This window comes from Aythya fuligula, chromosome 1, assembly GCF_009819795.1.
Source record: "Aythya fuligula isolate bAytFul2 chromosome 1, bAytFul2.pri, whole genome shotgun sequence".
In the NCBI taxonomy this organism is placed as follows: domain Eukaryota; kingdom Metazoa; phylum Chordata; class Aves; order Anseriformes; family Anatidae; genus Aythya; species Aythya fuligula.
This window is the reverse complement of record NC_045559.1, coordinates 99,784,029-99,795,452: the sequence shown is the minus strand read 5'-3', so window position 1 is coordinate 99,795,452 and position 11,424 is coordinate 99,784,029. Positions and strand designations below refer to the sequence as shown.

Here is an 11,424-nt window from a genome sequence, read left to right as displayed (position 1 = left end):
AGAATTAGGAATTAAGAAAGACATCCTGAAAATCTGCAACAGCCTCATCTGCTAAGGAGCTCTTAACCGAATCATAATCAGAAAGAGTTAAAGAAAACTTTTATACTGCTGGGTGCTAATGGCCACGTCCCCCAAGCCCCAAAGAAACAAGGCAGAAACACGCATCTTAAGAAAGATAAACCACTACACCCACTAGGGTTTTCCACCAACAGCACTCTTCCAAGCACAGTTTCTCAGGATTACCTCTTCACTGTTGAGAAGGGTGTTTTGCTTACTGAGTCTAGCCAAATACTACCTGTAAAATAGCCTGTTTGTGCTTTTATTCCAAGGATTCAGCCAGAATGTTCATTTAAGGCAGAAAATTCTCAACATTTGTCTCAGAAACATTGGTATGAAAAAATTTCTGGAGTGGGTTCACCCCTCTCATCTTACCAGTTTTCTTGAAGATAAAACTGTGCTTCCAGTGTTGTGCAGCCGAAATCAATGGCAGATGGGTTGCATGGCTGATCTCAACAGAGAAAGGAAACAATGCAACAAAGACCACAACAGCAGCTTGAATGGTTGACTCTGTTTCAAGTATGATATACTTATTATTCAAACCTTCTCCCAAGGCTGGGGCAGGGGATGAGGTGGTGTGAAGTGCTAAGAGGTTCTGGCTCAGAAAAGAAATAAAAATCTGAAAACAGCCACCTCTTCTCCTTCCCAGGTTTTCCAAAATGCCCTAGAGGTAGGAAGGTCAGCCTTAAGGGAAATTGTCTATAAGAGGACAAGAAAGAGAAAGGCACAACTCTTTATCACAGTGTTTAAAAGTTATTCACCCCTGGGGGCTTCAGAAATAAGGTAAGCAATGATGAATTGCATGCAAATAACTACAAGGGAGTAGAGAAGTCAGACAAATGAACAGGGCAGGAATCGTGATCTGTCCATAGCAAGTAGCTTTCACAATGAATAATGCAAAACCAAGCATTTTGAGGTGGAGGTAGGTTAGTAATAAAGTTCAGTTTTATAAGTTTCCTGAGGGGAAAACATAAAAAAAAAAAAAAACAATTCTTATGTCCATTAAAAAAAAAAAAGTGCTTTCAAGCAAGAAATCTAATCAGCACATTGCTCACAAGCTCAGTTACAGGAGGTTTGGACTTGGACTTTCTACATTTAACCCCAAACCTTTGTTTTAGCTTTTCTTAAAATCACTACATACTTGGCTCTAACCCCAAGTAATTTAGTACCTGTTTGGCATAACTGTAGTGTTAACTGGAGGTTTACTTGAAATCACAATATCAGCATCAGAGGAAACTCAGTAGGAAATAGTTTATAGCTTCTCTAAAATTCAAAAAATTAAGTGGTAGAAAGCAAAAACAACTCTACAGGGTAATAAAGTTTAGTGTTTTTTCATTATGCACACTTATTATGGATACATGAAACTGTCACTGTAAGATTATTCTAAAGCACCTATTAACCGGTATTCAAAATAAGAGGCTTAAATTCACATTCCTGTTTTGCACATTGCAAGAAAGTATTATTCTACATAAGCCACCAATGAGACAGTTACTCATTGACTAATTGCTAACCACAGTCACTATTCTGCCCAGTTTTTCATTTGTTAAGTCTTACATCTGACATATGGACACTAAAACTCTCCAAGAAACCCTGTCTCTATGAGCTCAGGGTTAAAAATAGATTAAAATAAGTAGTAAGTTCTGTTGTTGGCTCCAAAAGTGCTACATTTTCCAAAGCTGCTCCTCCTCCCTTGTTTGTTCAGGAACACGAATCAAGCACAACTAAGCTTGTGAAGTGCAAAGAATTTTGAAGTATTCCAATTGTAAAGAAAACTCATGCTTCATACTGTTTGTATGAGTTTTCCTCGCTAGCTAAGAGCATCACATACACTAACACAGCTTTTAGAAAAATGTAAGACACTAGCCAAGAGAACAAAAAGGACTGAAAAACCTGTGCTAGAAGAAAAACAAATCAGTTAATAGGAGTGTTTTGCATCAAACTGTGTATTATTTAAAAAAAAAAAAATTCTGCAAAGAGAGAGCTGTGACATTTCTGTATTAGGGAGCATTCTTTCTTAGAAAATGTTTTTAAGGGAAAATAGGGGGAAGAAAAAACAAGAGCAATGACAATAAAGAACTAGAATTAGCCTTCTACTTTTTTTTTTTTTTTTCCCTTTTCCATAACTTCTCCCCTAGTGCTCCATTTTTTCAGTACCCAGGTTCCCAGTCCCATGTATTCTTTTATTGTCACTGATCTTTCTTTTCCTCACAAACATTAATCTCCAATCCACAGACAGTGTTTTCACCTCTGAAAACCACTTACACATAGTACAGAACCACTTACACATAGTACAGAAAATCCAATACCTTTGGATTCTTGGGATGGACAACAATGGGTATTCAGTATGCAGTACTGGAGGTGACCATGATACAGCAGGAAAGAAAAACCAGAAATTTCAAAACTTTTCTACCAAAGGAAGAAAAATTGAAGTCACCAGTCTGCTTGAGACTTGTGATCTTTTGGAAAAAAAAAAAAAAGAAAAAAAAGAAAAAAAAGATTAAAACTCATTCATTCACATGAAGTCTATTTCCTCTCTATAAAATTGCTTTTCTATTTCTTCAGGATTTACAGAATTATTCCAAGGCCATAGAACTGTGGGAGTTGGAAGGAGACAGGCAATTTTAATTCCTATGTAAGTAAATATAAAAGGGAAAAGCAAAGAAACACTTTGTTTTCTTAAAGTAAAATTAGCAGGACACCAGTAAAACTGGAAAAATAAAAGAATGAAACAATCATTTGAAAGCCAGTAAGTAAGGCTTAAAATGCAGGAGTCTTATATATCAGACACTAATACTATGACAAGTCTACGTTAATGAGAATGAGTTTTCTGCTCTTAGTAATGGCCCTTTCTGAGACCATCCTATTCCATTTTATAAACTGCAGATATTTCTCAGGGCTCTGCCTATGCAATACCGAAGGAGCATGCTAAAGGGCTCCACAGAAAATTCCCAGGGTAATTAAAAAAAAAAAATCCCTCAAGCAGATTAAAAAAAAAAAAAAAGTAATATTTACCAGAACTACAGGCATTTTGTTTAGTGTCAGAATCGTATCATTCTGAGCTTTTCTTAGCATAGACTTGAACAAATTGGATAGCAAGATGCAGTAGTAACACACTTCTGATATAACAAATTGCTCTTTATTTAAAGTTACTTTTAAAATATGAATAAGATTTTAAAGCCTGTCAAAGATGGCATGAAAAGATAAAAATAAAGAAGTGTCAGGAACAAAAATGTTCTTTTTTCCTTCCTCTGAATTAATTTGCATGTCAGTCAAAAAATCTGTCAATGCATATGCAATATAAGCAGCATGACTTACACTACTAAAAGCGTAGGAAAAAGGAACAAGAAGAACCAAAGAAGAGGAAAACGACAGCTGTGATGAGCAAGGATTCTTCCCAAACTATAGTACGTATTCAACTATAACAATACACTCAAAGATGGTGAAGAAACGATGACAGAACAGTCAATTACAGCTGAGCAGAAAGTAAAAAGAGCTACAAAATCTACAGAGCAGAACCAACACCAGGTGGTTGGTCAGGCTTCTCTAGCCACCCACCCCACTGGCCAGAGCCCAAGCCCTGTGAAGTAGCGAGGTCCTACCTCCTCCTGGCAGCCCACACAGTCTGTTGGTACTCCCAGGCTACCAAGATGGTGCAAACAGCTCTCAGGAGCTACAGGGCTGAAATAAATACAGGCCTGATGGGAAGCTGTAGCTGTAGTCACAAAAGGTGTTGGCTGAGATGTAAATTGGATTATTGATTGCTGCTGTTCAAATCCATATGAAGCCTAGGAAAGGAATGACTTGGGACTTTAATTTGAGGTCTTGTTTACCCAGCTGAAGAAGATGTAGGGATTAAGCATGCTTAGAGGTTTTTGAAGCTTCTGTAGAGGTATCTTTCAAGTAAATTTTTAATTTGAAACATTTCTTCATTAAAAAATCATTTTGTTTTTCAGCATTCAATGTGAAGAGCATGGGGAGGTAAACAAACTCTGTGCACAAATGCCATTAATAAAGCTAAAGATGTCTTTTAATCAAATTCTGCAAGTTTCTCTATTCGGAATTTGAAGCAAGACTAACTTCAGGTTTTGCATGTATGAAAGGACCCTATGGAAAAGAATCAGCTTCCCTTCAGTTCCTGTTAGATTCACCTTGAACATGACCAGCAGTGCTGCACAGTACATAAGTTGAGACAGAATTCAGCTTTGGCGTTGTTCTAGGATAAAGAAGCAGCAAGTAAAAACAAAACAAACAAACAAAAAAAGCCACAAAATCCCTTAACATCACTTTTGTCTCAAGAATAAGCAGCTGCAACTGAATGCATGCAGACAGAAGGTCTGCTGAATAATGATTTCCCATTTCTTTTTTGTACTCACATATTGAGAAGAATTGTGCTCTAACTATGGATTTCAAGGTTCGAGTCCAGGCCGTCAGTATTGCCAGCACACTGGGCTGGCATTTTAAGTTATAGGTAACAGTGTGAAAAGTGGAACACGTTAAGTGTTGTTTCTCTCAAGCATTAAGATTTCATCATTCTGAGTCTGTTGTTCAGAGAAAGGCAGCCAAGCCTTTCTTCCACAACCTAGCAAAGGACTGTGTTATCAGTCAAAATCTGTCTACATAAATAATGTTTCCTTAGGTATCCTTCTTAATTTGCTTTTTCATAACATTCAGCCTTTATATGGGAGATCTGATTTAAGTTCTCTGCCTTGATTGAGGCATCTCAACCCCCTGTTTCCAACTTGCAAATGCCTTACCCTGTCTGCCGTTCCAGGCTTTGTAGAAAAGACACAGATTCTCTTGCTGTCATTTTTTCCAGAATGGATAGAGTGCACTTGGGGTCAGAAAGCTATGGGTAAGGATATCAAGAAGTTCTCCAAGGTTTAATTCTCTGCTCCAGTGCCTTTTGAAGATTTTGTACTAAGTAACCTATGAATAAAATACAAATAATATTACTGGATCTCAGGGGAACTAGAAAGCGCCACCATTCCAGATGAGTTCACACATATTTACTTTTTTCTTCCTTCTCTTAGTGTGCTAATTTTGTCAACAAAAATAAAAATTTAAACTTAGTACATGGTTATCAAAGCAGAATATTGAATGCAAGACAAGGAAGCTCATTCTGTTAACATTGGAGTTACTGCTCTAATTGATCCGTTATTTATTTAACAAGGTAAAGGAAATACAACTACTGTTTTTGCAGTTCTGCTCTATGAGCAAAGAGATGCTTAAAGTGCATGTTCTCATGGGATTTAGGCATTAGTAGCTCAGCATGAAGTTACTCAGCCTTCAGTGGACTCAGACCTCTGTGCCAAGAAGAAGTGCACTTTGCAGTGTCTAATAAGAGGCACCCACACATTTTAAATGCTCTAGGGCCAGAAGGAAGTGACTGCTGAGGACCCCACCTTTAGCCTTCAACATTTCACAAGCCATTCGAATAGTGGTGGTGTAGCAACAACATAGCAAAGCTCCATATGCAACTCTCTGGAAATGAAAGCAATTTTATTTCAAAAGAAAACTGTTTTTACTCAGTCTCTCTTACACCAGTGGGCATGTGTTTGAGTGGTCCTAGCAGCTAGGTTTCAAAGGAAAGATGGTGGCTATTGAGATTTTTTCCTTGATTGTTCTGAGGTTGGTGACCAGGTGCTAGCTTTGAATGTCTTTCTTGCTCTTTCAGAGTTGACAGTGAAAAAGTAGGAAAAGTCTAATCTTTCTAATTTCCCCACTGTTGACATAAGTATAGCCATGAGGCTTGGTAAAGGAGCACAACTGGGTATCAACTGCTACAAATGGTAGTGCAAATATAACATGAGACTGCACTACTGGTGTGGATGGCAGTAGGTGCAATGAAGGCAGAATCACTGAAATCAAAAATAAATAAATAAATACTCCGAGTGCATAAAACATTGAAATTATTTCTTGGATATTTCCCTTTCTGTCTCCTAATATTCAGCATGCGTGTCTTCTTAGAATCTCTCACAGCCAACTTAAAAACTCACTAAAAATTTACTTTCAACCCTTTCAGCTCTCTCTCTTTTTTTTTTTTTCCCCAGAACATCATTTTTTCTCTATGAAGTGGTGCCTTGCCCAACTGAAGTGTTCAGAAAAATGTGCTGATTTCAAAAGGAAAAAAAAAAGCATTTCAATCATGCTGAATTTTTTCCTCATTTTTAGAAAGTAGCTTGTTGATTTATTACTATAAAGTTTTATAAATTTATGAAAAACGAAGATTTTTCTTTTTTTTTTTTTTTTAATTTATTTAAGCAGTAAAGAGCTGAAAAGTGAGATGAAATTTTATAATCTTTGTTGTTGTTGTTGTTTATTTTAAAGTACTATCACATTTTTGTCTTCAGGAAATTTCCAATAAAATTGAAAAAAAGATCTCCTTCTCAGCTCTACTTATTCACTGTTGTGTTACCAATTTTGATCCAAACTGACAGGTAGGCATAACAGGCTGGGCTTTGTGAATTTATATGTTAAGTCAGGACATATGGATGTGGTCTTCTGGTGTCTTGTCAAGGAGCTTATATACAAAGTTTGGATTCCTATGGAACCAATAAAGCAACAGCTACCCAGGTAAGTAACTATAATGCAATTAATTTTTTATTTTTATTTTATTTTTATTTTTTTTTCAGAAAGACAAAGGAATTACTTGTGTGAATAATAACATCAGTGCAATATCATGAACTTTGTTAGGGATTTGAATGCACACAAGTCAAAAGTTAAGAATTATGATTACTGCTATAACAGGAAGTCAAACGTGTCACATATAAATGTATTTTAATTGTAGAGCAGAGTGAGCTGTGGATGGTTTTCCTTGATGGCATAATCTCAACATAAAAAATAAATTCACCAAAGCTTTTTGTGTCTCTTTTTTGCCTGCTTTATGGGCCAAATCTTTAAAGCTATGGAAATTTCTGTCAATTTCAAACATATCAGAATTTGCTTACTGTAAACACATACATACTAAACTTTTACTTGCATAGCCCCTATTTGCATGCCACAGAACAAGAACATTTCATGTTCTCCCTTAATATTTCTTCAAAAAACAAACCATATGAATGCACAAAATAAAAATAGCTTCTAGTGATCACTCCACACTAAGACCTGAATTATATGAAGTTGTTTCATGCAAAGCTTATGCTGCTACAACTGAAGAACCTGAACTTTGAGATCTATGCATATAGAAACCACTCAGATTTATCAGTGTTAATTACATTAATACATACCTTGCAAGGAAGCAAAATCTATACATGTACATTGCTGAAAAACAACAACAACAACAACAACAACAAAACAACAACAACAACAAAAAAAAGAGCATTTTAAATAAGTTAGATTAGATATTTAATGAGTTAAATCTAGTCCCAAATACACATAAACATCGTCAGGTTTAAGCATGATATATTAAAATCAGTAGCACTACTCGGCACACAGTTAGTTAATGCAGGTAGTTAGGTATGAGAACCTTGCCTTTTGGGGAGTGAAGCTGCAACTCAGAGAGCAAAAAAAGTACGAACTGCCTCTTTATTTTATGTTTATTTTTATTTTTAATTTTAGTCTAGGTTATATAAATAAAAGTTTTTAACCCATGACATTTTGTTAAAGAATAAAACAGCACAAAGATCAAACGTTTTAAACGTTTTGTTTACATGCTTGTACTATGCTGCCTGAAGATGAATGTGGTTATATCAGCTTGCAGTGTACACGTCATGACAAGATACTGTGATTTCAGTATTGATCTTTAAAGAAAATATCAGTGAGTCTGTGTTAAAAGTCCAAGTTGGTTAACCAAGATTTCTAAGATTTCTAATTTTACACTTTTTTTCCAGGGCTGTGGCTGTCAGGTGGTGAATCACAGCCGTCTTCAGGGCATGGGGGGAAAAGCCTTTGCTCACCAGCATACGGGCGCGGGGCTGTGGATGTTTGAGGTGGAAGCTGTGGGGTCAGGCATGCCTGGCCGTGTGCCCGACAGACTGCATCTCTGCCACAGCGCAACTCTTTGGCGGCGCCGTGCTGCTGGTGAAGCTGGCCGCGGCTACTCCAGGCTCAGGAAGGAGTCCGAGTCGTCTAGCCGCACCCCAAGCGTGATCTCAATGGAGAGGGTGCTCTGGGAGGCGTTGGCCAGCCTGATCTCGCAGGAGCGGCGGGAGGGCAGCACCGTCAGGCGGCAGTGGCGCAACTGCGGCAGAAGCTCCCAGGCTGCTTTCACGAAGGCCTGGAACCAGTGAGTGGTTTCCTCCACATCCAGGTAGGAGCCGGTGCAGAGGGTGCGCAGCAGGCTGGGCTCCTGTCTTCTCCTCAGCTCGTGCTCAGGGTGGTGGAGGAAGCACAGCATGTCCCCGACCAGCCGCTCCCTCGTGCAGGCGCACTCCAGCTCCACGCGCAGGCCGGGCTTCCTCGCTGGCATCTCCCCCTCGGCGCCCAGCTCCAGGTGGAAGGCATGCCCGGGGGGAGGCCTCAGGGGCACGAGCAGGCGGTAGAGGACGTTGTCCTGCCGAGTACTCCTGTCTTCGGAGAAGCAGCCCACACCGATGGCCGGCTGCAGCCGTGGCGTGAAGAGGGATTCCCCGGAGAGTCTTTGGCAGGCACCAGGAAGCTTGTCCACCAGCTCCTCCACCACCTTGCACTTGTCGGCCATGTATGGTGCCGGCCATTGGGTGCGATCGGCCCAAACCCTGCCCAGATCCCGGGTGTCATCGGTGTTGGTGTTGTCTTCGTCCTTCTTCTCCTTCTTCCTTGGGGAGATGCCCTGCTTGCTTCTGCTGCAGAGCCCAAGTCTCCATTTCCTGAGCCACCGGCAGAGCCCGAAGAGCAGGACAAGGAGGTCAATAAAGGTCCAGAGCTGCCACTGCTGCAATGCAGTGAAGAGCAGGGCTCCCAAGGCCACCCCGCTCTGCTCCTCGCTCCTCTCCTCCATCTCATGCAGCAGCTGAGCCATGCCTTCAATCAGCTGCTCCGCATGCTGCTGCATTCGCTCATTTTCATCCACATCCACATGATCATCCACAAACCACGGCTTCTGGGCAATGCCCAGCACAGCCAGGGCGAGGAAGATCAGCCGAGCCATGGCTTGCAGGAGGTGCGATCTGCACTCACCGACGGCCAAGGCCAAAGTGTGGTGGCGCTGCTGCTGCTGGCCCTGATGACAGCTCCCCCGCTGTGACTCATCCTCTGTGCTGTCACAGGCACCACAGCCGCATCACACCAATCCCCCTTCTCTCCCCTCCTCACCTCTTTGCCTCTCCTCTCCCAGGATCATTTATAAAAACTTTGAAGGTAATAGGCCCTAAATTGGAGCCTTGCAGAACCACACTAGTGACTTTTCTCCATCCTGTTTTAAGTCCACTTGAGCCTGGCCTATCTGTCAATTGCTCACCCTGTTATCCCATAATGTTTCTTTCAACAAGTTAGCCATTTAAACACAGAGGCATTGTGTGCGTATATATATATATATTTTATTATTATTATTATTATTATTATTATTATTATTATTATTATTATTATTATTATTATTATTATTATTATTATTTCCTGGCATTTTCAGTAAAGATATCTGCTTTTTCTTCAGGTAAGGTAGTAGTCAAGATGTTTTTGATTCCAGCATCTTAAACAGCATCTCTTGGTTCTAGAAGAAACTAGAGCCCTTAATAGGAATTTAATAGGAATTTAATAGGAATTTAATAGGAATACTCAAAATAACTTGGCACTGGGAGTATATCCTGTGAAGTAGGTGCTCCTCATCCAGGGTTGGTATTATAGAGAAGGAAGTGATGGGATTGTGTGTGCCTTTCCTCAGGTTATATAAAAGAAAAAAGCAACTCATGTTGTATACTGCATGATTCATTAAGTGTGTCTTGAGAATACCTTTGACAGGAAGGAGATGAGGTGAAACTGTGTTTTGATCATTGGAAAATCTCAACATTAAAAATGCATCATGAAGTATAGTCAGATGTATAGTTAGCACTTTGAAAAACTCAGCATTGGACATATGTACATGAATCTGGATAGCATCATGAACTTGGTGATCAAACCTCTTGTTGGATATAGCTCATAATACTACAACTAATACTGTTAACTAAAATAAATAAATAAGTAAAACACAGAAATAATAAAATATTCTCTGTTTTTGAGAGAAAAATTAACCTGTGGAAAACTATATGACAACATGGTCAGTCATAAGGCACACTGGCAGTACACTTTAGACTCTGTTTGTAGGCATAGTCAAAACCAGGCATCCAGTCACTCTGTGCAATCCTCTGCTTAGGTATGGACTCTAGCAGCATACAGAAGTGATAAATTTTACAGATGAATTTGAATTAAAAGGAAGTATGTTTTTCACATAAGTTTTAAGTGTAGCGGTTGGTCTGTAAACTGGAATATTCTATTCTGTTTTGGTTTTACGGAAACATTTTGAAGGGCTTTACCACTGGTGTTCTTACCTTTCTAAATCCTGAGTGTGTTCCTGGCTCCCAAATTCACATACTATTCCTCAAAGACCATATTTTTAAGCATACTGGCACAAGCCATATTTTAAAGCTTCTTATGAAGAAATTAATTTCTCTACACTCTCTACTATTCCATATTGAAGGACGTCATTATGTTAGTTTCACATGCAGTGAGCTTTAAAAAATTATCACAATGATATGCTAGATCAGTCTGGCACCTCTGAAAGATGTTGCCTAGTGTCAGTAGAGGAGGAACCATAGGCAGCTGAAGGGCTTGTTCCGGCACAGACATTGAGATGCAGTGCATGAAGGATGGAGTTTAGCTGTTGAAGAGAAACCGTCGGAGCAAGTAAAATGATGACGTGGCATCAGAGCTGAAGCAGCTGCAGATGGGATAATCCAAGAAGACAATACATATGCTGAGGCAAGAGCAGTTGTCAATAGGGACAGCTTGTCTGGTTATTTGGGTGCCAATTCTATAGCGTATATTTGCTTGTGTACTGCGTCAATGAAAGCAGTCACTTGACAGTCAGGCAGCTTATTTGGGAAGTTCAGTGTTACCTGTCTTAATCATTTGTTAGGAGAAAGAGGTAAAATGCTGCAGGCAATGTGAACTGAAGAAAAAAAAAAAACAAAACAACAACAAAACAAAACAACAAAACAAAAATAAATGCACAAGAAACAATGTCAAACTAACCATATTTTCAGATTTCTTTTGAAATTTGGGTTGCCAAAGACAGGTCTTGTTAAAATAAATCCAGACAGCTAGATATGACTCTCTGTCCCCTAACAATGGTATGTTCATAAACAGTCACATTTTTCAGATTCCTGTTGAAAGAAAAGAAAAAAAAAAGACAAATAACATCTGTAAAAAAGCTGATGAACTATAGACATCTTTCAGAACTGATAGAAAAAAACAAGC

General features: G+C 39.2%; 1 protein-coding gene across 1 annotated transcript; it reads right to left on the bottom strand.

Annotated features, from left to right (window-relative positions):
• Positions 1-8,092: 8,092 nt before the first annotated feature.
• Positions 8,093-9,124, bottom strand: LOC116493630 (inositol 1,4,5-trisphosphate receptor-interacting protein-like 1). The gene has a single exon (XM_032195190.1). It carries the CDS (start codon positions 9,122-9,124, stop codon positions 8,093-8,095), a length of 1,032 nt encoding a protein of 343 aa, XP_032051081.1.
• Between the last annotated feature and the right edge of the window lie 2,300 nt (positions 9,125-11,424).

Bases quoted from the DNA above. Each gene is read 5' to 3' on its own strand.
- LOC116493630 (XM_032195190.1), bottom strand. From the start codon at position 9,124: ATGGCTCGGCTGATCTTCCTCGCCCTGGCTGTGCTGGGCATTGCCCAG.